This window comes from Brienomyrus brachyistius, chromosome 16 (genome assembly GCF_023856365.1).
Source record: "Brienomyrus brachyistius isolate T26 chromosome 16, BBRACH_0.4, whole genome shotgun sequence".
Lineage (NCBI taxonomy): Eukaryota > Metazoa > Chordata > Actinopteri > Osteoglossiformes > Mormyridae > Brienomyrus > Brienomyrus brachyistius.
This window is the reverse complement of record NC_064548.1, coordinates 18,728,759-18,755,133: the sequence shown is the minus strand read 5'-3', so window position 1 is coordinate 18,755,133 and position 26,375 is coordinate 18,728,759. Positions and strand designations below refer to the sequence as shown.

General features: G+C 41.1%; 2 protein-coding genes and 1 long non-coding RNA gene across 10 annotated transcripts; 2 read left to right on the top strand and 1 right to left on the bottom strand.

Moving 5' to 3' along the window:
- Positions 1-366: 366 nt before the first annotated feature.
- Positions 367-6,108, top strand: LOC125709761 (E3 SUMO-protein ligase ZBED1-like). Of its 3 annotated transcripts, XM_048978557.1 has the most exons (3): positions 367-438; positions 1,697-1,795; positions 2,526-6,108. In XM_048978557.1, exons 2-3 carry the CDS (start codon positions 1,711-1,713, stop codon positions 4,088-4,090), a joined length of 1,650 nt encoding a protein of 549 aa, XP_048834514.1. In that variant the 5' UTR covers positions 367-438; positions 1,697-1,710; the 3' UTR covers positions 4,091-6,108. The 3 variants fall into 3 exon arrangements, with proteins under 3 accessions (XP_048834514.1, XP_048834515.1, XP_048834512.1); XM_048978558.1 differs by lacking the exons at positions 367-438; positions 1,697-1,795 and adding an exon at positions 1,161-1,656; XM_048978555.1 differs by lacking the exon at positions 367-438 and having other exon boundaries at positions 1,166-1,795.
- A 6,432-nt stretch (positions 6,109-12,540) lies between these two features.
- LOC125709764 (uncharacterized) lies at positions 12,541-18,326 on the bottom strand. The gene is made up of 3 exons (XR_007382832.1): positions 18,035-18,326; positions 13,185-13,339; positions 12,541-12,650 (listed from the first exon to the last, which is right to left on the bottom strand). It is a non-coding gene; the product is annotated as an uncharacterized LOC125709764 (long non-coding RNA).
- On the top strand, positions 13,733-26,001 carry LOC125709762 (serine/threonine-protein phosphatase 2A regulatory subunit B'' subunit beta-like). Of its 6 annotated transcripts, none has more exons than XR_007382831.1 (13): positions 13,733-14,108; positions 17,217-17,405; positions 18,393-18,496; positions 18,817-18,919; positions 20,325-20,414; positions 20,531-20,617; positions 20,782-20,938; positions 21,316-21,361; positions 21,491-21,580; positions 22,253-22,428; positions 22,745-22,863; positions 22,952-23,271; positions 24,420-24,557. XR_007382831.1 is itself a non-coding variant. In XM_048978560.1 (13 exons), the coding sequence occupies exons 1-13, from the start codon at positions 13,890-13,892 to the stop codon at positions 24,577-24,579; spliced, it is 1,638 nt and encodes a 545-aa protein (XP_048834517.1). In that variant the 5' UTR covers positions 13,733-13,889; the 3' UTR covers positions 24,580-26,001. The 6 variants fall into 6 exon arrangements, 5 of the variants coding, with proteins under 5 accessions (XP_048834517.1, XP_048834518.1, XP_048834516.1 ...); XM_048978560.1 differs by having other exon boundaries at positions 17,220-17,405; positions 22,952-23,052; positions 24,420-26,001; XM_048978561.1 differs by having other exon boundaries at positions 20,340-20,414; positions 22,952-23,052; positions 24,420-26,001.
- Positions 26,002-26,375: the final 374 nt, after the last annotated feature.

Below are 26,375 nucleotides of genomic sequence, written 5' to 3'. Positions count from 1 at the left end.
GATCAGCTCTTCATGCCATGGCTGGCAAATGTACTTTGTTTAAGCAGATTTTACAATCACCCCAGGAATACACAAATGTAAACACCAGAGGTGTAAAATAAGGAAAAGTATAAGTACTTCGTCATTGCACCAGATTTGTATCTTAATTGAGTATTTAAAGTTGTTGCAATTTTTTTACTTTACGCTGCATATCTGAGCCAAATAAAGTTTGGGTTTTTTTTACATTCCGCATGAGATCATCGTTACTCACCCAATTTTAAAAATACTATTTGCTAAAAGCATGTAGCGCACAAGAGCTGATCAACAAATAGGCTGAGTTATACTCCCCACAATCAGAATCAGAATCTTTTTTATTAGCCAAGTATGCTTCCATACAAGGAATTTGCATTGGGGGTGCTTTTAGAAGACATTACAAAAAACATACAACAATTATCGAAGGTATGTACAGAAAGTAATAAACACTAAATTGCGGTAAAACTTATGGGGACATGCCCGATTTTATAAAAATCAATTAATGAAATTAATCTAAAATAGTCTTGAATTCTGTCTCGTTACTTATGGCTAAAGTTGGGTAAGGGTTAGGGTTTTCAAAGGTAGGATTAGGCTTGCTGTAACATAAAAGGCGCTTCCTATTGCTACCTATTATTCAGGTGCATAGTCTGTAACACTGGGTGCATTATTTTATTTTGTCCAGCAGATGCCGCATCGGACTTCAAAAGCTTCAAATCAGTAAACCCTTTTCAAACCAATTCATAAAAACGTGTTAGTGCTTCAGAATGGCTCAGTAACATTTGGTACATTTTGCTCCCAGAGATTTGTTAATATGTAATATCGGGACCCATGAGACATTATTTCCTGTTAATCACGCCGCCTTGTTTCTGATTTGATATGTCAGTGAATAATTCCATTGTCAATCAGGCGTGTGCCCATCCTGCATCTGAAAAGTCATTGATCTGTTTAACTTGTCTCAGTGAATGAAGATGGACCTGTATAGTTTAATCGTTATTTTACGTGTTGTGAATCGCTAAGTAGTGTGCTTTCAACTAAAGATAAGTTTATTTTACCTAAATTATGTTGTTGTTCCGTATTCACTTATTTTTTCGTGAGACTAGATTTGTTAGTATGATAATAGTTCATTTAGCGACCGTACGTTAACGGTGGTGTACTGTATGTGAATCCTGTTACAGATTTACTATTTTCCATCATAGTTGCTGACATGTTGTCTAAAATCATAGTTCTCATTAGATGGTAGTGTTAGCCCTGCTTATGTTAGTATTAACTAGAGATGCGATACTGGAAACTGCTGCATAGAATCTGTTTCGAGGTTTCAAAGCCACTAAGCCGAAGCTTGCTTCGTTTCGACGTGGTAACGTGATGATGACGTTTGAAGTGTTTCTGAACTCGGGTCAGATTCATTTTCGCGAACCCCGTCGTTTCATTACGGGTAACAGGTCTCAGAACGGTAGCTGTGTACCGTCAGTTCGTCAACGCCCAGTTTCCCAATAAGTGATCTGAAACACTAACAATCTTATGGTTTGTATAGAAGGCGAGAGAAAAAAACTATATTTTTAGGCTAAATATAATATGGATCAGTATAGTAAAAGACCCCGTTCTCAAGCATGGGAACATTTTACTGTACTTCACGGAGAATCAAAGGTACGATGCCGAATATGTTCTCAAAGACTGACATTTGCAGGTAATACGTCATCCATGCTGAGGCATCTTCGAGCAAAACACCCCAGCAGCTCAGCTTTGTGTACTCTAGGTTCTCAGCATACTGGACCTGTCCCGTCAGGTATGTATTTACTTAGATGTACAAACAAGAAATATTAATGAGGTTATGATACATGAATGTAAAGCTGTAGCCTTTTAGGTATTCATCACTCGGCTTCTGTTTTGAAACCTGGCGACATTTCCGGTTTCGATTTGGCAGCAAATAACGTTTCGAATCGGCAGTCACGGGATCAGCCTTCTGATTGGTTGTTAGCCACTAACAACAGACTCGAAGCTTGTAGCGAGTTTTGGTGTTTATGTGCAACTGAACAATTTTTTGTAATTCTAACAATTCATCAGACAACAACGCGAAGCGCTTTCTTCAACTTATTCTGCAAATTCTAAAAAAATTTCTTATGGAAATGTTTCACTTTAGGCCTATTTTCGCTTGTCAAATGAGATTTTTCGGTTTGTCTGAAAGGTATAAATTGGTAAAGCTTCGACTGTTGAATGGCCTACATTTGTAAAATCTATACATTATTAGTTTAGACAACTTGATTTTTATATTCAGTCAGCTTGAATATATAAATGTTTATTATGATATTAAGTTCATGAACTTAACACAGAAATGCATTTCATTGTAGCTGAAAATCTAATTCAACATACGTAAAACATTGTGTTAGATCAACGTAGTTCTATCGGTAGTTGACATCTATAAAATTTTTATGTCAAACATTACCTTATTTTTAGTTATATATTTTGCATTCCTAGATTTAGTAAAATATTATAATAGCGTTTTCTTTTTATTTAAGGTAAACAAAGAGAAGTTGATGAGGCTGTGTTGAATATGATAATAAAAGACTTGCAACCATTCTCCATTGTAGAGGATGAAGGATTCAGGGCTTTTGTTGAAAGTCTTGACCCGTCATGTATTATCCCTACTAGCAAAGCTCTGAAGAATATGGTGCATGAAAAATACCAGGAAGCTAAAAGGAAAACTGTAGGCGAACTGGAAGAAGTGAAGTTTGTGAGTCTTACAGCAGATATGTGGACTTCAGTCAACATGGATGTTTGCTTGGGAATGACTTGTCATTATATTACAGAGAAGTCAGAACTTGACACTGCTCTACTGGGAGTGAAAAAGCTTTCGCAGACTCATAGAGCAGAAGATATTAAGGAAGCAAAAACAGCAATGCTGTCAGATTGGGGTCTCAGTGGCAAAGTGAATTGTCTAGTCACACACAATGCAGCAAACATGATTGCCTACGCCGATCTGCTCCAAGTCAGACATGTGCCCTGTTTTGCCCACACCCTAAATTCACTTGTGAAGAAGGCCATGGCACAAACTGACGGTCTCCAGGGTATCCGCCACAGGACAAGACAAATTGTTGGGTTATTGAAAGCCAGCACCACAGCACAAGAGAGACTATCTAATATGCAGGACCAGATGGGCATGCAGAAGATGAAGTTAGTACAAGAAGTAGAGGCAAGATGGAGCAGTACCTTCCTTATGCTGCAGAGAATTCATCAGCTGCGTGAGCCTGTGGGGGCAGTCTTGGCCACCCTCAAAACAGACATCACCCCGCTGTCTAGTGCTGAATATGATACTGTTAAATATTGCCTCAGTGTTCTTGCGCCATTTTTTCACGCCGCCACTGAACTTTCCGAAGAGAAAAGAGTATCTGCATCAAAAGTCATACCAATTATCACAATGATACAGCACAATTTGACAGAGAAATGTGCCCTTAATCATAATCAGGTAGCCTCTGTTTTGAGTTCAAATCTGCAGCGTTGTCTTAATGTACATTACGGAGGTGCAGAGTCAGTGAATGTGTTGGCGCTGGCAACATTACTTGACCCGCGCTTTAAAACGATAGCATTCGGAAACCCTCAACATGCACAACAGGCAGAGAGATCTCTTATAGCTGAATGTGCTTCTCTTCTTCCTCAATCTGGACCTCCCCATTCTTTAAAAGGCAGCAGTTTGCAGCAATTGAAAATGGAGACATCTACAGATGAGACACCTGGTCCTTCTGCTACAAGCTCGGGCAAAGATAGTCTTTGGGAACTTTTGGACAGCAGCGTCACGGAGGCCCAGAAGGTGCACAGCTCCACAGCAGATGCGGCGGCTGAAGTGATGAGATACCTCAACAGTCCTTATCTTCCTCGAACAGGGGATCCTCTGGATTTCTGGAGAAAGCATTCTGCCATCTATCCTCATCTTTTCACGCTTGCCAGGAAATATCTTTCAATGCCCGCTTCTTCTGTTCCCTGCAGTCACATCTTTTCTAAGGCAGGGGAAATAATGTGTCAGAAGAGGAATCGCCTCAGTCCTTCAACTCTTGAAAAGATTCTGTTTTTAAATAAAAACCTTTGACTCTTCTGCATCAGTTTCCATTCCATTCCTCGGTGCTTCACAAACGCACCCCAGGCTCTGCTGCAGTAATGCAATTTCTACAAGAGTAAAGGCAAAAAAGATTTTAAGGGCTTACAAGGTTTAAAGTCAGCAAAGAATATATTGCTTAAATGCTAGATAGAGGCTTATACCATTATTTCTCAGGAGTATTTAATTTGAAATGGACATTGTAAAGCTCTTGTAACACAGACGCTCCTCTACTTATGAATCAGATGCATTCAGAACGGCCGTTCATAACTTGAAATGTTTGTTAATCATTATGCAACATCATTTTTAGGGCATACGCAAATACAAAGAACTAGGATGCTGGGAGTACGCTCGCTACGCTGCTGCGCGGCGGGAGTAGCAGACAGAAGTCGTACTGGGCGGAACTGGCATGCAGAAAAAAAAATGGTGTTGCGGACAGGAAACGGGAGCCCAATGAACACAATTTGGACTTACAGTCCTCTTCGTTTGTATGTCTGAAAGCTCGTAAGTTGAAAGTTCGTAAGTAGAGGAGCGTCTGTACTTGTATTACTTTTCAGGGGTCGATAACCTGAGCTTTTGTATAACTCTGTATTGTGTATGTTACTGGAAGGTATTCCCTTTTTCCAAGATGATGGTGTGAGCCTTTAACAGGGTGCTTAGTGTGGTCGCAGTTACTTCTGTGGGGTGCGGAACCTCCTGTGTTATTTGTGGGGCAGATCTTGAAAGTATGGAAAGAAAAGTACATTGACTATAGTTGAGAGATTTTTGTGATGCTGTATAATAATCCTGTTATGGAGTCCTAAATATTGCACGGGACTTGTGCGGTGCCATAAAGTATAAATATTAATAGTGCTATTAATTTTTTGAGTTTTGCCGTGGGAATGTGTGATATCCCTTATGGCATACAATAGAACTGTGATGATCAGTCAACATCTGTATTGCTACATGAATGTAAAGATGCCACATGCCAAGCTGACGTCACGTATCAGAAATCTTAGATGGATAATTTAAGTGTATGTTGATTTCATTGGATAGTTTTGGCAATCTTTTAATAGTCACTGTAACTTTGATGTCTTGTGATGGGCTATTTTCAAGTGTGTATTCATTCTTAAAACACAACGTCCTTGCAGTATACTGTAAACAGGCATACCCTGCCATTTCTATGTGTAAACACATTTAATTATGTTCCTCCAATCACTGTAGTCTACTGCTGACCTCATAGTCCCATGTCACTCTGCCTGTAGGCCGTATTTTATAAATACTAGAAAAAAAAAATACTGTTTGGTTCACAACCTGCGGCCCAGGTCGCAAATGTGGACCACAGTTCATTCAGTACAACACACAAAATGAGTGCGGAATATCCTGGGTCCTCTACGTGAGTTTCCAGTAGGCCGACACTTCAGAGTCAACTGTCAATAGGTTTCAAGTAGTGGTGAGACTTCTTTGAAAATGTTGAGGGGAGACAAGTCATGCGATAAACAACGAAAGATATGCTACCCTCTTTCAAGTCTGGCATACAGAACCACTTTGGATTTTATAATAACTCGCAGTGGCAGTGGGAAAGAAGTTGTCGATAAAATTTCAAAAATACACAAGCACTGCTCGACGTATTATAGACTAGTAGTAACGCATCGAACATTCCTGGTAGGGCTTGGCAAGATATATGATGGCATGGCTGAACATGCAGACTCCACACACGGAGCAATGGCTGAGACTCAGTGCCTGATCCAGTGATGTGAGGCAACAGTGCTAACCACTGCATCACAGTTGTCCCTGATTTGTTTTTTTTTTAAAAATATTTACATGAACCTGGAAGAAAGTATTGTACTTTTAAAGTAATCCATGTGTAACAAAAAAAAAATAATGCAATAAATCGTGACTCAGTGGCAAAGTGACCCATAGAAATATTTGAATTTTCACACATGCTTTTGGGATGCTGTTATGGGTCATAGACACATTATCACACATTAAGAGGACCTCTTACAATTTTTCATCATCCGAAATAAAAATATCTAAAAGCTGTTTGTGTTGTTTTATTAGTGGTATGACATGCATTTGTTTCTGGCATTTGTTGAGTTATTAAGACTAAGTTCCAGAGGGTGTGGCTTGATATAATGACACGATCGCAGGCCAGAATAAGTGTGGTTTTTCACCCCTACAAGTGCAAAGTGGAGTGAGCCCTGAGTATCTGCTCACACAGCATATTTTCCCCAATGAACTTGTATTGAGTACATGGCTGGAAGATAATTTATCATTTATATTGTGTTTTTTTTTGTCATATCCAGTATATATGCAATGCAGAGAATGCACGGGAAATCCATATTGCTAACCACTGTGCCGTAAAGCCATAATGTGGCTATATGCATATTAAAATCAAATTTATGAAATGATCAGTTTTACTATCAGTGACACTGATATCTGGTTTTAGCAGCATCCTTAAATGGTAGATGTAGAGTGTGCTGCCATCTAGTGTTTGTTTAGGGAACCAAGGAATTCCCGTATGCTAGAGTTAGGCAATCATGCCAGTGTGTATGCTGGTTTTTGGGATAACCTTTAGGTTAGTTGTTCAGACCCAAGTCTGAAGACTCTTTAGAATATCAGTCCTCTATTTGGTAATCTAATTAGGGAGTTGCAGTGAAAACCTGCTTACATAATGAACCTATTTGGGTAAGATGGCCTATCTCTGCTTTATGCTTAACTATACAGATGTCCAGGGTAATTTTCTTTAATGGCAAGCAATATGTCACACATATACAAACATAATATTTAGATAAAATGACAAAGATAAAAGTGATTTCTTTGTTATCCCTTCAACTTTTTTTAAAATCTTGCAGTTTGTTTCCTTCAGGCTCAAAACATGTGCATTATATTTTATTGTGTTCTCTGCATGTTTTATTATGTGCAATAACACAAAGGGATTGAAACAGAGATTTCTGTTCTTTTTCGAAATTCAGTCTGCCTGCAGCACTCAACCATTGAGCCATTTCCACCAGAGAGACTTTTAACTACAAGACATCTGTTCCCAATGTCATTGTGTTTGCTACCTACAAGAATTGACCTTTTTCTATAATGATTTTGTAAAACAATGACCTAGCTGAAAAAAAAGGTGATATTGTAACACAAAACACGAGTCTGTGAAATAAGATTGGGAGAAATATGAGATTTGGCCAAAGACATTGGACCTCTTTCAATAGCTACCTCTAGCAATGGGTCACCTACTGTGGTGGGAATTTCAGGCCCAGAAAGTAACAATCCAGTCCAAGATTTTGTTTCAACCAATCAGTTGAGTATAAAGGGTCACAGTCACTGAGTACTCAGCTGGTTGGTTGAAACAAAATCTTGGACTGGATTTTTACTTTCTGGGCCTGAAATTCCCACCTCTGCTAAAATATGTACAGGTAACCAGGGGATGTTAAAGTATCTAACGCTGACAAAGGCTGCATGGGGGAATGGCTGGGTCCCCCTGATAGGGTCCCTGGTAATCTGAATAATTTCAGATCACTCGCAAGGTAAGAAGGAACCTGACTTTGAGCCACAGTTTAGAAAACAACTGCAGTGTAATAGAACATACTTGGGAGGAAGCTCAGGAATGTAGCTGTTGATTATTGTGTGTGGTTGGTTGTAACCCCGCCCAATAATTAGAATTGGCCAATACAACACCTTCTCCCCCCCCAACATGATGGTATTGTCATGATGAAAAGGTGGGGGCCTCAATCCCCCCCAATGTTCAATCCAAATATAAGCCTTTGTTGCTTCCCTTTGATTGCGATGAAAAATTAAAGAATTATATTGGGAATCTTCTCCTGCCTCCATGTCAGAATTCTTGGGAACCACTCTAGCTATTAACAGCACATCCAGGGTTTGGCTCTGCCTCATGCACTATCCCACTGAGCAACGATGCATCTAAAATAACGTCCTTGCGACCATCTTTGTTGCACCTTGAGAAGATGTCCCATGATGAACGAAAGTTTTTATGACATATTTTTATGACATTTTGTTCAAATATTTGGACGGTACACAATGACGTGTTCATTTCCTGGAAAACCAAAAGGTATCCCAGTCAGATGTTCACATATTGAACTGCGTATCAATGTCCAAGAAGGGTCATAGTCAGAAGTCCAAATACTGAGCCTGATCTGCATGTCCTGCAGGTACTCAGATAACGCAACGCAGACATAACATCGGGCAGACGTCTCGTGTTTACTGGGGCGAGGACTGTTTTTCTGTTTTAAAGGGGGTATGTGTTGGGGTTCTTTTCGAGTAAAACTTAGTCTTACTACTATGCTAGATATATAATTGATCTGATGATAAGTAAACTGGTAAGTACCTCTAAAGAATAAGAGCAGCCGTTCTTTTGTAGATTTTGGGCTCCGTGTAGTCAAACACAGCACACATTCTTAAATATGGCATAAGAAAAATATTTGTTACCAGTCGGGTCTACCCACTGTAGACAGTAGTTATAAATATGAAAATAAATTTCATCACTAACTCACCAAATCAAATTTAGATGACATTTTTAACGAAATATTTAATATTATCCCTAATGTTTGATAACCCATAATTTTTATTTTTTAACTTGTGTATGTGACCTGATTTAGTATATAAACCTGATCAAAGCTAATAATTACTTGAAAAAAAGTCAGACCAACACGTACAACTAAAACGTCTTTCCCAATAAATGTATAATAAGCATGGTCATATATCTACCTACCAATTTACGTTTTTGATTCGTTCTTCACAATCTGGATGTTTTTCCACTAGATAGTTAGTGATCAATTGTCATTGTTGACACACCACAGCACGGCACACAGTGCACAACAACACCTGGGGAGCAGTACTTGGGGGTGGTACCTTGCCGGTTGGGGATTCAAACCTACAATCTTACAAGTGTGCTTCCCTAACCATTAAGCCACCACTGCTCACTATCATTTTTTAGGTCAACATCAGGTCTTAAAGTTTGCCCTGAAGTGTATTGGGCTGTGCCTACATTGCGGACAGTCCTGCCTCAAACCACGTGAACAGGTCAGTAATTGGTCATTTCTTAGTAGTTTACCCTTTGACCCTTCAAAGATCTGTGTACTGTGTGAACGTCCATAGATGGCGTGACATGAGAAGGTCCATGTTTTTTTTTTTAAGACCCGAAAGAGTTCAATAATTCTTAACTTTCAAAAGTTTTCAAACATGGATTCACAGGAGAAAAACATATATTATGCACATATTACTAGGTTTTTGTCATTTCTCAGTCGGCATTCATCCAACTAAAGTAATTAAAAGACCTTAAAAACCACACATTATGGATTAAGGTTCACCTCCTTAGCCACCAAGCTGTCTGTCATGCTACTATTCGTGTACATTGCTAGATAATCGCCGGATCGCTTGCCATCTTGACACTTTGCCTCAGCAAAGAACCTGCTGTGTTTCAGTCCAATGAAATGCCCCCTCTGTCTGTTCAGCATGGCGAGTGTGAGAGCCATCTGCCTCTCTTCAGGTCACCTCGCTTGTCTCACCTAACCCATGCTGGATTGTGATAATATCTAGTGACATAGATGCTCATTAAGCACCTGTGTCGTGACTTTTATTTATGAAATTATGCTACATTCTTTGAAAATGATTCCATAAATTAAAATTAGTCAAATAATATTTTAAACACTAATGCAATCTGTGGGTGTTTTCCAATGGATATTATGAAATGCATCTCATGATTTAACAAGTTTTAACTAGAAACGGTTTGAAAATGGATAGATAGACGGACGGATGGCAGTATATTAGGGTATATTGCACAAACCTATTAAGTAACTTAAAAAAATACTTTTTTTGTATAAATTATGTTCCGTATAAAGATGGATTACAATTAAAAGCTTGTTTCCTAATATAACCAGAAGGTAAAATATTCTCAGGAAATATGAATGGCTTTATGACAAAGTGCAGGAAATATGGTCTATCATGAATTCATAGAATATTATTCAGTGATGAATGAAATGACCTCCCCTTTTCTCCCGGACCGGATGTGTCCCTTCTTTCGATTGTTCCATCCATTGAGAAGTGAAAGGCACTGCCACAGGTTGGAGGGGAGCTGTCTGCAGTCACCCAAGGTGGCACGCGACCCGCATGAGTGCTCTCATCGTGTCTACGCCTGGAAGCAGCGAAGTTAATGAGCTGGCCTCTCGCCTCTCCGACACAGAGACGCTCGCTGTGCGTGACGTAAATGTGCTGGCCGCGGGACGCTGTTCCGCTCAGCATGCCGGCTTCTGGCTATAAGACCCCAGTCAAAAACAGGATCTATTTTGGGACAGAAGGGAAGTCAAAAAATAGAAGTGATGAGTAGATGTAAACACAATGTTGTTTTTACTGGTCTGGTTTGTGGACGTGCAAAAACTTTTACCGTACGAAACATCCAGTGACGGATATTTCAGTGCATGTTGGGTTTTTTTTAATCTGAGTTAGCATAATATTCTGTTATTGTTAAAATTATTGTTCAATAAATCCATTCCATGGAGCTCAAACATGGCCAATGAAAATGATATAGCTGCATTACCCCGTGCTGTAGCAGACTCACATTCACAGTGATACATGCTCATATTGCAGTAAACCAGGAGCTGTTCGAAATTAATGAATAAGTAATCATTTTATTCTCTGTAAATCTGAACTCTTCAATTGAGAGCCAGAGTAGAATCTAAATAAATATTAGTGTTTACCTGTGGTGGCCACACCAAGATTCTTTTAGTTATGTTCCTGAACTGACTGCAATCTTAAGTGTTTTTTTTGTCATCTCTGCTGTTGCCCTGCTATAATGTGTCAGTTTGTGTGAGTTTGGTTTTGTCATTGACCTGCAAAACATTTTTTGCTTGTTTTCATTGTTCAGACTTTTCAGCAATATCCCAGGCAGCCCAAGGCACAAGGCCGGGGGTCTCCCTGGATGGGGAGCCAGTCCGTTACAGGAGGCCAGGGGTCTCCCAAGATGGGGAGCCAGTCCGTTACAGGAGGACGGGGGTCTCCCTGGATGGGGAGCCAGTCCGTTACAGGAGGACAGGGGTCTCCCTGGATGGGGAGCCAGTCCGTTACAGGAGGACAGGGGTCTCCCTGGATGGGGAGCCAGTCCGTTACAGGAGGACGGGGGTCTCCCTGGATGGGGAGCCAGTCCGTTACAGGAGGCCGGGGGTCTCCCTGGATGGGGAGCCAGTCCGTTACAGGAGGACAGGGGTCTCCCTGGATGGGGAGCCAGTCCGTTACAGGAGGACGGGGGTCTCCCTGGATGGGGAGCCAGTTCGTTACAGGAGGACGGGGGTCTCCCTGGATGGGGAGCCAGTTCGTTACAGGAGGACGGGGGTCTCCCTGGATGGGGAGCCAGTTCGTTACAGGAGGACGGGGGTCTCCCTGGATGGGGAGCCAGTCCGTTACAGGAGGCCAGGGGTCTCCCAAGATGGGGAGCCAGTCCGTTACAGGAGGACAGGGGTCTCCCTGGATGGGGAGCCAGTCCGTTACAGGAGGCCGGGGGTCTCCCTGGATGGGGAGCCAGTCCGTTACAGGAGGACAGGGGTCTCCCTGGATGGGGAGCCAGTCCGTTACAGGAGGACGGGGGTCTCCCTGGATGGGGAGCCAGTTCGTTACAGGAGGACGGGGGTCTCCCTGGATGGGGAGCCAGTTCGTTACAGGAGGACGGGGGTCTCCCTGGATGGGGAGCCAGTTCGTTACAGGAGGACGGGGGTCTCCCTGGATGGGGAGCCAGTCCGTTACAGGAGGCCAGGGGTCTCCCAAGATGGGGAGCCAGTCCGTTACAGGAGGACAGGGGTCTCCCTGGATGGGGAGCCAGTCCGTTACAGGAGGACAGGGGTCTCCCTGGATGGGGAGCCAGTTCGTTACAGGAGGCCAGGGGTCTCCCTGGATGGGGAGCCAGTCCGTTACAGGGCACACACATATATTTTGTTTATAATGTATTATATTTATGTCTGTACATTAAAACTGGTAATTTCCCTGTATTTTATTGTGTAATGAGAACAGACCGAAAAGAATAACACACTTGAATATAATCATAGGTTTAAATTTCAAATTTCTACATTATATTTTCATTGGTGTTTCACTTTAGAATATTAGCACATTGTTTGTAAATTGAATTCAGTGTTGGGATTTAATCTAGTCTAAGAAAATACTAAACCCATGACAAAATAGTAAATTAGAAATGTCTCAAGCATTGAATTATAATGCTTGACTTAACTTCCTTGGGTTGATTTTCCTCAGTATTTCTGTAGCAATATTTGAAGTGTTTGAAGTGCTTCAAATAAGAAGGATCAACAGTGAATTGTATATTGTATTGGGGATTGTTTTTGTACTTAAAATGAGGAGACAATACGCTTTGGCAACATTCATTTCACAATGTAGAATAATACATAAAAACAGGAAAAGGCTTTTTGTTGGGAAATACTTTTTTGCAGTTTTTGAAGCCAAGTACCACATTTGGAGTCAAGGAATCTTCTGGAAAGCAAACTGGAATAACTGCAGCTCTCGTGTTGGCAGGCCTCCTGATGTCTCTTGGCCGCTTGTCCAGACAAAGCGAGGTCTGCAAAGTAGTTTGAACTTTAGATGCTCTGCAGTGCACTGTGGAAAAAGCCCTTGAATACATATACACCACCTCAAAGATCACATTGGATTGCCTAGGATTTCATATCATGCAAATACAAACAAACCTCTACTCTGGAACAGAAGTATAGTAAAAATAAATCAACACAACAAAGAGGTGAATGGCCAAAAGGCTCAGAAGACAGGATTAATTATTACACAACCACTGATACAGTGTGGTGATGCCTATTAATGTGCACCTCAGTCGGGATATCGGTCCCTCACAGAGTACTCCGGGGAAAACCTGTTGCAATATGGGACGGATGTGCTAAAACCAGGCCCAGAGTCAATCGTCTCAAAATTAAGTTTCACCACAGACGGAGTAACGAGGTCCGGGTTCAAAGTCACAACAACAGGGTAACAGCACTAGTGAGCCATTGTAGTGTGAAAAAGTGGCATTGTTTCCGTCAAACGTTCATTCGGCACACTGCTATCAGTTTATTACTCAGAGGTTATGCGAAGGCTCCATTGTTACCTCTCTCTTTTCTTTTCTTTTTTATTCTGCAAAGAAGATGGGAATTTATTCACTCCTGTCATGTGAGCTGCCAGCTTCACGCTGTCCTTCTCGCCCATCGATTGGACACATTTTCCACTCGGGAGAACGTCCCTCTTCATGACTCCAGTTGGGTTCTATTGTCCAAACAAACAGCCATTTCATTTGACCCGTGCCAGCTTACACTGAAGAACATTTGTTTCATTCTTTCTGACCCGTTTTAGAAGAAGACCAGAGCAGTCCCTCAAAAACTAGCTGCTTTAAAATTACTTAGGAAGCTGTACACTGTACACTTTTTTTTCCCTAAGAGTTTTTAAAGAATAAAAATTATTCTGTAAGAATGTATCTTTGCAGAGTCTGTATCCCCATATAATTGAAAAAACTGCAGGATGTTTGTTCTGATAATATGCTCTGGATTGCATACAGCCCTCTTCACACACACACACACACACACACACACACACTGATGATCACACACAGAGCCACACGCGCTTGTGTACACTCATGCTCCCCCTCCCGCTATCCTTTCAGTGACTACGCAAGACTGGGCTCCTTGATTGCAGCCAGCCTTTGACGTATGGGACAGCAGGCTCAAGTATTACAGCTCGCCAGAGCAGTGGAGCCTTGCAGGAGGATTCAAAGGCAAAATCACTGCCTGCTAAGACGGTCCGCATTTAATTAGAGGTTATGGGACAGCCAGGGAACCCAGGACGGGCTACTCTGTGGGGCTACAGAAAACATCTCATCCGAGGGAACTCTGTCCCGGTGGACGCCATGAGGACAAAGGACCTGTCCTTGAGGCAAGACCCCGACCTGAGGAAGGAGCTGGCCATGCTGGCTCGGGGATGCGATTGTGTACTGCCTTCCCGCTTTAAAAGGAGGCTCAAGGCTATCCAGCAAGGACAGGCAGGTTGTCCCAATTGCCCCCTATGTTGGTGGGCATTCGCTCGATGCTTACTGCACCTGATTCTGCGTGTTTGCTCATTCTTCAGTAGGTGACACTTCGTCTGTGTGTGTGTGACTGGGGACATTTTTAATGATGAACCGGGTGGCGATACAAAGATGGAGCATCATGTGTATGTCGCGTTAAATTTAAGCTGTTTCTTTAGCTTCCGGTAGACTTTTGGTCCATGGAGGAGGCTGCCGCTAATCGAGGGATTTCATCGTTTATGCTGTTGATGTTGTGATGTCACGATGACCAAGGGTGACTTTCCCGAAGCTAACGCAGAACTTAAGAAAGATGTGGCGTTAAGAAGGCTTCAGGAAACTCAGCCCCAGATGGGAAGCTATACTTCTGAGTCAAATTTTCAGTGTGCAAAAGGTTCACAAAGGTGACATTTGACATTCAGTTTTTTAAAACTGTAATTAATGGCATGGAAAGCTTGAGAGGTATACATGCCTGAGTGAAAATGTATGTACATGATCATATATAAAGAGGCAATTGCAAAGCGTCTTGTAAGGTTGTTCATAAGATTTGGTTCATTTTCACGGTAAAATGGGACATTATACTAAACCTGCTCTTCCTGAAGTGTTTGGTTGGAATATTGGTTTGTAATAATAGTGTAAATTTGTTTTCTTACTTTCAAAGGCATTTTTCTCAAGCTAAATGGTTCCCACCTGCCAAACTTCAGACATGTTCATGAAACGTATATGAATGGCTGTATTTATGTTAAGAAAAATGCTAAAATGGGAAGGTGGTGTGCCAGCATGGTGCCTCAGTAGATCTCCCTGTCGCCTCACACCTCCAGGATTCAAATCAAATCTGCCTCCCCTGTATCTGGCTGTGCGTGAGTTTGCTGAGTTTGTATATGCCTGTGTATGTCTGTGTATGCCTGTGTATGCCTGTGTATGGCTGTGGATGCCTGTGTATGCCTGTATATGGCTGTGTATACCTATGTATGCCTGTATATGCCTGTGTAAGCCTATGTATTCCTGTGTATACCTACGTATGCCTACGTATCCCTGTGTATGCCTGTAGATGCCTGTGTATGCCTGTAGATGCCTGTGTATGCCTGTGTAAGCCTATGTATGCCTGTGGATGCCTGTGTATGCCTACGTATGCCTACGTATCCCTGTGTATGCCTATGTATGCTTGTGGATGCCTGTGTATGGCTGTGTATGCCTGTGTATGGCTGTGGATGCCTGTGTATGCCTGTGTATGCCTGTATATGACTGTGTATACCTATGTATGCCTGTGTATGCCTGTGTAAGCCTATGTATGCCTGTGTATGCCTACGTATGCCTACGTATCCCTGTGTATGCCTATGTATGCTTGTGGATGCCTGTGTATGGCTGTATATGCCTGTGTATGGCTATGGATGCCTGTGTATGCCTATGTATGCCTGTGGATGCCTGTGTATGCCTAAGTATGCCTGTGCATGCCTACGTATGCCTGTGCATGCCTATGTATGCCTGTGTATGCCTATGTATGCCTTTTCCCTGTGATGGAGTGGCATCCTGTCTGGGGGGGGTTCATTGCTCCCTGTGACGGCCTTCCTCCATTCCCCTTATGACCCTGACCAGCAAAAGCAGCTGGATTGATTTATGGAAGCTAGTGAGTAGAAGCTTTTTCTGGTTTTGTGAATAGATTTTGACATTGGCTTTCAGCTTTCAGATGATAAAGCGTTTCAATATCTCAGTTAATTTATAGTTTTTCATTTTGATACATTCTCTGTGTATGATTGTGCAATATTACTTTTCCTGTTAAACTTGTTTTGTAGTTATAGTATTTATATAATCTTTTGCAGTGAAATATGGTTGTATCTAAAAAGTCTTGGGCTTGTAATGACGATGTTGGCTGTCCTTGTCGGTCTGTCTTTTAGCAAAATCAGTTTCAGAAAGTGATCAAGTTGTATACATGGGTTAAATTGTAAAGGATTTTGGTAGCTTTAGAGAGAGGCCTATCCACCTTTGTCCAAACTGTATATCCAGTAAGGCGTTCCGCATATCCAGAAAGGCTCCTGCCTTGGTTCTATGAGTGTGCATGTTCTCCCCATGGTGTCATGGAGTTTCTTTTAAGTCCAATTTGCCACAACAGTTTAAAGCCATGGTAAGATGATCTGGAGTTACCATATTGTCTGTAGGTGTGTTGACACCCCAGCCTGGGTTATTCCCTGACTTGCGCCTGTAGCTTCTAGAATAGGTTCAGAATCTCTGTGACCTTGAATAGGACAACAGGACAATACCCTATAGAGCCAAGGGCCGAGATTCAAACCCCCAACATTAGATGCACAAGTGGAGGTTATCCATTCACCCTCAGGAATGGAGGGTTTAAAATAAGTGTATTCTAAATAAATAATATGTCTGATCACATAGGTGCTTAACTCTCACGCCTACCCTGGGGTCAATCTTGACCCCAAAGGCACATGTCTGGTGATTTCTCCATCCATTTTCCAAACCGCTTATCCTACTGGGCCACGGGGGGTCCGAAGCCTATCCTGGAAGCAATGGGCACGAGGCAGGGAACAACCCAGGATGGGGGGCCAGCCCATCGCAGGGCACATTCACACACCAGTCATTCACGCATGCACACCTATGGGCAATTTAGTAACTCCAGTTAGCCTCAGCATGTTTTTGGACTGTGGGGGGAAACTGGAGGAAACCCCACGACGACATGGGGAGAACAAGCAAACTCCACACACATGTGACCCAGGCGGAGACTCGAACCCGGGTCCCAGAGGTGTGAGGCAACAGTGCTAATCACTGCACCACCATGCCACCCCGGTGATTTCTCATAGAAACATAATTATAGTAGGAGAGTGTAATAGTTAAGCAAATGCCTGAAAAGTAAAAATGAAGGCAACTAGTGATTGATTTGGTTTTAATTTCACTATAATTTTAATTTAAATTTTAATTTAAGCATTACACATCACAGTAACATTACACATCGCACATTAAATTACTTGCACAAAAAAGCCAAATGGATCTGAAATGACAGGTTTACGTAAAGCAGTGGAAATGCTTTTATAATGTGGCTGAAACGTAGCTAATGCTGTTTTGTTCTGTTTGTTTCAGCAGGTCCAGCCTGGGAAGGAGGAGACCATCTCACCAGAGAATAGCGAAACCATTCCCAAGTTCTACTTCCCTGGAGGGAAGCCCAAAGGGAACCTCAACATCAACGCTCACATAATCAGAATCCAGAAAATATTTTCACAGTTCCCTAATGAAAAAGCATCTATTGAGGACATGGGAAAGGTAGCCAAGGTTAGTGTGATACTGATTACTATTTACTCAGCAATTTGCAATCATGAATTTAATTAACTTATACACACACACACACACACACACACACACATATGCATCTGTATAATAAGCCTATATATTCATTCATTCAGCCCAGAGGTTTGTTTTTCCTAACAAATGTGCATTACTAGGCACATATGAGATCCACTTTATTATTAATTTTTCATTTGAGACTGCAGCCCAGCAGCTAATGTAATCTCCACCAGGCCTGTCTACAAAAGGGATGGACAGTAACCTTTATTAGTGCACGGACATAGGAACCGGTGCGGGTGGGACGTGTACTCCCCCCAGTATTTCATTTGGCTCCATTCATCCCCCCCCCCCCCAATAAATGGACCATTGCAATTACATCATGAAGTGTGTCCTCCCCAATATCAAACTCTCTCCCATGCTATTACACACAGATGAGAAATTGTTTAATTTTTCAGGCTCATTATACACTAAACACAGCAAAACTTATTCGCCTTTGTTCGTCAGCAGCCGCTTGTGTTATTAGACTAATAATATTTTTCTGACACCTACTTTTTGCTTGTACAAAATAAATTAAATAAATGTGTTTTTCATAGAAAAGCACTTTGCAACATTCTTACCATTTACTTTGAAGTAGCTTCTTTCCATATTACACCATTGATAAGTCGACACCATCAATCCAGCCACTAGGCACCTTTGAAAGCTGAGGACCTTACATGAACTAAAATTAATCTTGGTAGGAAATACAGAGCCGTTTAAGTACAAGCAGTCTTGATTCATCATGCTTGTAAACGAGACCCTCTCTGTCTTTTTGCATTCTTGAACTGAAATTGTTTCAAGAAGTCATCCCAAGGCAGAGGTGACTCGTGATTTAGTGTCTTTCTTTTTCCCCCCTTGGGAATGATGCAGTATGTTGAGTTGTCTGGATATAAGTGTGCACTGGGGACAGCTTTGTGTTAAAACTGCTCCTCTCCCCAGGCCTGTGAGTGTCCTCTGTACTGGAAAACCCCATTGTTCCATTCCACTGGAGGAGACAAGACGGGGTTTGTGTCTGTTCACAACTTCACTGCAATGTGGATAAAGTAAGACAATGGTGTTTTGTGTCTGGTAGCGAATTCTCTTTTTCACCAGTACTCTTAAGCAAACAACAGATACATGTAGGAATAGTGGTTTTTATGAATGTGCTTCAGTCTTCCTATTTGGCTTTTTTGTTATTTTTCTTACTCATGATGTGTTCAAACATTATAAATGCGGTTGTAAAATTAACAACGGGTGCATACAATAAAACTACTGCTGTTTTTACCACACAGAGATGGCTATGCAACATATATCTGAATCTGAAGGCAATTGAAAGATCTTAGTCTGTGTTTGGGTCCATTTTAGTCTCTGCTCTGCCTTCCAGAATGTTACAGACCTGCCATGATGATGCATCCAAGTTTGTTCACCTTCTGGCCAAGCCTGGCCGTTGCTATTTGGAACAAGAGGACTTCATCCCATTTCTGCAGGTTGATTTTTGTGTTTTCATGTTAGGGAAATAGCTTCCAAACGGTCAGAAAACTGAGGGCCAATTTGTACCTTTCGTAGCTCGTCACTGGGGCTGGACCTTCAAGGGTCTACCAACTGTACCCTAGCTGTAAGTAAATGTACTTTTTTGTCTAGTTTAAGGACCCGAAATGGACTCTGAGGAACACCCTCAAGGTACAAGCAACATTAATGTACCTCCAATGGTACAAAATATTCTGAATAGTCCATTTCTATTTTAAAAGATAGAAATACCTACAGCTAAGGGTACAATTGGCAGACCCTTGAAGGTACAGCCCCAGTGACAAGCAAAGGTAGATATTGGTACTTTTTTCTGGCAGTGCATTAGTGTCAAGTCAAGTTTCAGTTCATTTGTCATATGTATGTTAACACCAGGTCAACATAGCAATGAAATTCTTTGGACGAGAAGATAAACAGGAAAACAGTCTCACAGTCTAATCGAAGTATAACCAAAGGCAGGGACCCCCCCAAAGATCTTTCTCCCATGTCTGTGTAAAACAGGGCTGAGATGATGCAATAAATCCAGACTAGACTAGAGGTAATGCAATGTTGTTCTCAATGTCCTTGATCACAATATCTGTTTCAAATGAATTTATATTACGTAATATGTTTCAATACAAAGGTACATTTTTACTGTAAAATCCTATTCAGTGGTCTGTAACCCAGTGTGCTATATTTTTAAACAGGTCAAAGTGGCCTGTTCAGCAGACCTTCAATTGAATTTCGGCGATGTGTTCAGGGATGCATTGCAGCATCCCAGTTTAATTTGTGCTGTGTGGATTTCACAGTTGCTTTAGCCATTTTGACGAATGAAGTAAATATTGCAATCCAGCAGATCTCACTTTCCCTGGTAGATTCATAACAGTGATTTATGTTCAGCATGAGCCTCTTAATACTACATGAGCATTTTCTGTAATATCAGCAACAGATCATTCAGACGGAGGATGGTAATCCTTAAGTGCGAAAGGGAGCCAAACACGGCACCTGTGATCTGAGCTGAGACTCAAAAGCATGAACAAAGAGCCATCATTTCAGCATTGTTAACACTGTCAACCAGTGCCTTTACCTCAATGTTTCCCAATCCAGTCCTTGGGGACCCATAGTTGGTCCATGTTTTTGCTCCCTACCAGACAGTCCACATTTTTGCTCCCAGTAAAGCTGGGAAGGAGCAAAAACATGCGAGCAAAAACTGTGGATTCCCAAGGACCAGACTGGGAAACACTGCCTTACCTAGACTCTCCCTGAAAGGCTAAGACAATATGCAGTACATATTTCTGATGCAAAGAACATTGCAATTTATCAGTGTTATTCTTCAGCTCTAATGCTATTTATCCAACTTCGTGTAGAGATGACTGTAACTCTTCTCAGTGTCTTGCATTGCAGGACGTGGTGAACTCACATGCCAGTCTGGCATTTTTAAAGAAAGCGTCTGATTTCCACTCTCGGTACATTACCACGGTAAGAGACTCCAAGCGAATCGTTAATCACGATAATATTGAATATTTTCACAAGGGGTTTGTCTTCCAGTTAACACAAATTCATTTTCTTCCACGAACACTGTCTCTCATTAACAGGTAATCCAAAGAATATTTTACAATGTAAATCGATCTTGGACAGGAAGGATTTCAAGTTCAGAGCTCAGGAGGAGCAATTTTTTGGAGGTTTGTTCTTTTTTCCATGAATACACACCCAGCCGTGCAGATCTGCGACAGCCTTGATATTCTGGCAGATGTAGATGTGTTTGATCAGTGGAAGAGACACAATCTGAGGTTATAAACCCTGCTGTTCGTCGTAGGCTGGCTAACCGTATTAGCCTTTCTAACAGAACGTGGCCTTGCTCGAAGAAGAGACCGATGTCAACCAGCTGACTGACTACTTCTCCTATGAACATTTTTATGTCATTTACTGCAAGTTCTGGGAGCTTGACACAGACCACGATCTCTACATAAGCCAAAGTGAACTGGCTCAGCACAGCCACCAAGGTACTTGTCCGTTCTGGTTAATGACCTCATGGAGATGTGTGGACATCAGTATGCTAACCCAGTGAGATTTGTTTTCCCCTTCTGCTTACTTCAAACTATAATATTTTTGCATCTCTTCCATTGTTCATTAAACTGGTTTCCAAGTAACAATAGTGTAATGTCTAGGATTGGTCATTTCTTTTTCAAGCCTGTGTATTTATGAAATGACAAATATAAAAGGCAAATATAAATTATTTTTCATTTATTTTTACTGCAGTTTACTGGATTCCTCATATGAGATAAAACAAACAAACAAACAAATTAATACAGTATTCATAAATTTATGAATGTCGAATTAATGTTGGGTTAATTGGGTTTTTATGCTTGTCTCTTGACAGTCTCCCGTAAAATAATTGAGAGAATATTCTCTGGGACTGTAACCAGGTAAATTAACTGCGCCACTGATTTCTGTTCATCCCTGTTGCTGTGGTTTGGATAATATTAGGTATTTAGAGAGAATAATCCCAAGGTGCCATTTGATCAGCGGATTTTCAACCCCGGTCTTCTTTGTAGGAACAAGAGGACATCCAAAGATGGAAGGATGAGTTATGCAGACTTTGTCTGGTTCCTCATATCGGAAGAGGACAAGAAAACTTCTACCAGGTACCCTGACAACCTTTTTCAGCTTCTACCCTAACAATTATAATTCATTATTTGATGTATTACGTAATATAACAGTTTTATACAAAGGTTACTTCTAACTAAGAAATCTTCTATGAGTGCGGTTACCAGAGTATAACCGCACTGTGACGGTTTACCAGCAGATGCATCACTCCGCTTTACAGGTGTATCTAAAAACCGTTACTTAGTTACTGTATGATGCAAAATAGTTTGGAGGGATATTTATGTTCGACACTCGGGTTGCAGCCTCATGTCTACAACCAAATTAGAGCCAGAATATACTGGAGTGCAACTGCACTTCATCTCATATGACAGGGGTAGGGAACCTGATCCATGGAGAGCCGGTGTGGGTTTTTGGGATGGCCTCTCAATCAGCCAATAACAGTGGATTCCAAGGACTGGAGTTGAGAATCGCTGCTTTATTATTGGCTGACTGAGAGGTCATCCCAAAAACCCGAACCCAACACCGGCTCTCCATGGATCAGGTTCCCTACCCCTGTCATATGATATTGCTTAAATAAGATGCTCTGTATCGCTTAGAAAAGTACAGCAGTAAATGTTTGCTCTCATCACACGGTTTTGCTTGTGTTAATGTGAACCTGAATTTCCATCCTCTGAATGGCCTGTCTGTTCCGCCATGTCTGTCACTTTCAGCATAGAATACTGGTTCCGCTGCATGGACCTGGATGGCGATGGGGTCTTGTCCATGTATGAGTTGGAATACTTCTACCAGGAGCAGTGCCACAAGTTGGAGAGTATGTCAATAGAGCCTCTCCCTTTTGAGGACTGTCTCTGCCAGATGCTGGACCTTGTCAATCCCCAGACCCAAGGTACACACTGTGAAGACCCACAGGCAGGTCTTAGAGCCATAAAATGTAACCCATCTGTCCTTCCAGCATCCATTGTTCACTAGAGCCCCTGTACATGATGATTGCTGTTGCTATGCTGGATGACTAGTTACTATCACTGAAAACTGTGAAGCACTTAAGAAAAAAGCTGTGTTCTGTGTTTTTTTAATCTAAATTTACTGGTGCACAAAACATCCTGTACGCTCAATAATATTTTCTCGTTGCCGCAATGCCAGATCGTAAGCAATGCTGAGTTCAAGGGGATATATGTCGATAAATTGCTATGTGATTTCACTAGGAAAGATCACCCTTTGTGACCTAAAAAGGTGCAAGATGTCCCATGTCTTCTTTGACACTTTCTTCAACATTGAGAAGTACTTGGAGCATGAACAGAGGGATCCCTTCTCAGGACTGAGGGTAACGACGGGGCCTTGACGGAGAATGGGTCACAGCTAGTGCATATTAGTGGAGGGTCTGCTAAGCGCTGATGTATTCTTCTACCCAGGACCAGAGCAATCCTTACGCATCAGATTGGGAGAAGTATGCTTCTGAAGAATATGACGTCCTGCTGGCAGAGGAAATGGCCAACGAGCAGGAAGATAACGGGTAAGTTTAATAGAGTTAATGAGGAACAGTAAAAACTTTATGGTCAGACTGTGTAATCTGCTATGATGGCACTGTTAAGGGGGCTGATATGACGAGCTGCAACACTTTAGAAATCTTGTATATGAGCTTCTATGGTTTAGTCCATTTATACTCCAATAGAGGATGCACGGCGCTAACAATTTTTTGTTCTAGGAACGTTTACCGAACGTTACGATTAAGGTACAGAAACATTCAAATTGTCCAGTTTTCCTGATAATTCCCAGAATGTTATAGCACTGCTTCAGCTACTACCATAACTAACACTAACACCAATAACATGGAAAAAATGTAAAGGTATCTCGAACGGAGGGGGGGGGGGCATCACTGTTATGCTTTATACATCAAAGATCATGGGCTCAAGACCGGATGATGTGTTCATAATATAGACACATAGCATGTTTATAAATTTATATTTTAGTATAAAAAATGTTTTTAACATTAATTACATCAAAAGCATGTTGAGGTAATAGATGTGTCATGCTGACATTGACAGAATCTTTGTTAAAATGTAAAATGTGGAAATTAACGTTACAGTAAGAATATCCTCGGCTAACTTTGAGAAGACCTTCACATAACATTGGCTAAAGTTCTGGGAACCTTCCCTGTTAAGTGGGCAGCAGGATCGAAGGTCCAGGCAGACAAGTTTGGAAATGAAAACTTTAGCCAGGTCATCTTAATTGGGGTTAGGGAGACAAAGGCCTCGGAATGGAATGGGACTGGGAAACAACAACAAAAGAAACGCATCCCCTTATGCTAGATTTTAGATCCACCTGTGGAGTAGCGTTGATATTGAATTGAGCTAGCTAGTGCGCTTTCAGCATTTCTCATGTGCACTTTCTCATGTGGCACTTCTCCCATAGCGAGTGCTCATCGTCGATCCACTACAAGGAGCACAACCAGCCCTTCTACCTCACTCATGGGAGTTTTACCTACATAAAATTTTTCTGTGGGTAAAACAAAAAAATGATTGATTCAGAGAGGTAACCAACCAGATCGTAGAGGAGGTCAGTCCAAGTTATTGTTGGAGGTGGGGCCAAGACATCTGATTGGTTGGCCCTGCCTCCTCTAGTTGCTTGGACCCACCTCCTCTAATAACCTCCTCTCTGAACCAATCATTTTTTTTCAGTTCTCAGAACATTTTTGTGTAAATAAAACTCCCATGAGCTTCTATCTCCTGCTGCTAACCACTGATTTATTACCTTGTTTTGCTTGCTTTAGTACTTACTAGTTTTAAGACAGAGGAGATGATTATGGATTTCAGCAACAGGAAACATCAACTCAGAATACAACCTTAATAGAATGTGTAATGTCCTTTTTTCCCTGTTCAGGTATGAAAATACTCATAACCCAGTAAACCACCGCATGTTGGGTGAGTTTAGCCTGCGGACAGGAAAAACACACCTGTTTGAGCTACCCGACCCCCAGTACACACTGGACATGTACGAGTATGACTATGAAGATGATTTCGAATGCCGTTTCCCAATGTAGCTTCTGACGATGAGCAGAAGGATCTCTGGATCAATGATACGATGACTGGATTTGTTGCTATGGAAATCTGTTGCACTGAACCATGGGACCAAGAAGCATTTTCTCTGAGGAGCCACGTGTTGTAGGAGCAGAAAAGGTCTTGTACAATAGATAGTGCTGATGTAAGTCAACGTGAACGTCCATGTGTTCAACCGCCACAAATTTACAGGAGAGATTAGCTATGGTCATTCCTTAGCATGGTTATTGTAGCATACGAAATGCTGTACCATTTATACAGAACAATATTTTACTTACTAAAATGCACCTCTGTGTGTGGAAGTTATTGACCTGCTAATGAAAAACTATATTTGAATTTTTAACGTTATAATATTAACATAATATTCCAGTGGCAATATGCATGAAAATAATTTAAAAAGAGTAAAGGTCTCTTTGGTAAATGTTCCTTTAAAAATGTGGTGCCTTACAGATTAATTGTCAAAGGTGAATATTTTCCCATAATTATTTTTTACAACTTCTTTTTATTTCTTGAAATATTATCATAGACATTCATAAAAGAAGCACCGGTTACATTCCTGCACTTTTGCAAATCATTCTGCAATATTTTGTCATTTTATATCTGTAAATTTTTAATTTTATCTTCTTTAAGAGAAGTATAGATTTTAAAATTTTATATAGATCATTTTATTCTATGCCAACCAGAGGCCTATATGAGAAAATAATAAAAACAGTGACATTTCAAGTAAATATTTAAAACTATATAATATTTGTAGACTGTGTAGGGTTTGAAATCCAGCAGAATTGACCTGATGAGAGGTTCTGACCTGAAGCTGGTCTGATTCAGTATTAGTGATATTGGGTGAAGGGCCTGTTTGGTCAGTAGTTCTCACATTCTCCTCATACTGTGTATTTATAAGCGTTTCCTGTATAAAACGGTTTACACAGCAACACAGCTAATGCCCGTACCAACAAAATAACACTGCGTGCAGTCAGATTATCCTTAATCCACTGCATTTGTCTGGTGATTTAGACCCACAGAACCCTTAATGACAGTTAATAGTTTGCAGGTCAAACACACAGCCAGCATTTGACAGCCCATAGATTGTTGGATTTTAAACATTAATCATTTTCATGACAGCGCACCTGTGAATCGGCAAGCTACTGTAAGCTACAGGACTAGTATTTGTCAAGATAAATATGAACTTTGAGGTATTTACACATCTCATAAGCACATACGGGACATACCGTTTTCATTCTGCCCTTTTTATCAACAAGAGCCGAGTCTTATTTGCATTCCAAAAACGTTTTACTCCTACATAATGACCTCATGAACTGAGATACTTTGTGCGACTCTACTCTTAATATCCACAAACATGCATCCGATTCTTCGTACAAGTTATGTAAGTAACTGGAAATTATTTTAAATAAAAGAGAATTTTGCATTAAAAGTGTTTGTTTGTGATATGTCTAAATAGTTCAACAGCATGCGTCCGAGGGAGATCTTTGACGAGTTACCTAATAAGATTGAAGAGAAAAGCTGCCACCTGCTGGACAAAGAAAAAAGTGAACTATGCAGTGTAACAGGTCACTCAGAAAAGGGTTTTGAAGTACGGTGGTGATAAACAAAAGCCTTTCAACGTCAGATAAAATAAAATAAGGATTAAATCGGGACTTAAATAAGATTCAGATTCATTGTCCATGAGAGATTTATTCCAAGCCCTAAGAGATCGTTTTGTATTATGAGTTCAGTTCAGATTTAACTACAGGAAACAAAAAAAATCACATCAAGCATTTGCAAG

Excerpts from the sequence above, each read along its gene's own strand:
- LOC125709761 (XM_048978555.1), top strand. The coding sequence starts at position 1,585 with ATGGATCAGTATAGTAAAAGACCCCGTTCTCAAGCATGGGAACATTTT. Across the intron at positions 1,796-2,525 it reads TACTGGACCTGTCCCGTCAG|GTAAACAAAGAGAAGTTGAT; the intron begins GTATGTATTTAC and ends TTTTTATTTAAG.
- LOC125709762 (XM_048978559.1), top strand. The coding sequence starts at position 13,890 with ATGGGACAGCCAGGGAACCCAGGACGGGCTACTCTGTGGGGCTACAGA. Across the intron at positions 18,497-18,816 it reads TTCACTGCAATGTGGATAAA|AATGTTACAGACCTGCCATG; the intron begins GTAAGACAATGG and ends TCTGCCTTCCAG. Across the intron at positions 22,429-22,744 it reads TGTCAATCCCCAGACCCAAG|GAAAGATCACCCTTTGTGAC; the intron begins GTACACACTGTG and ends TGATTTCACTAG.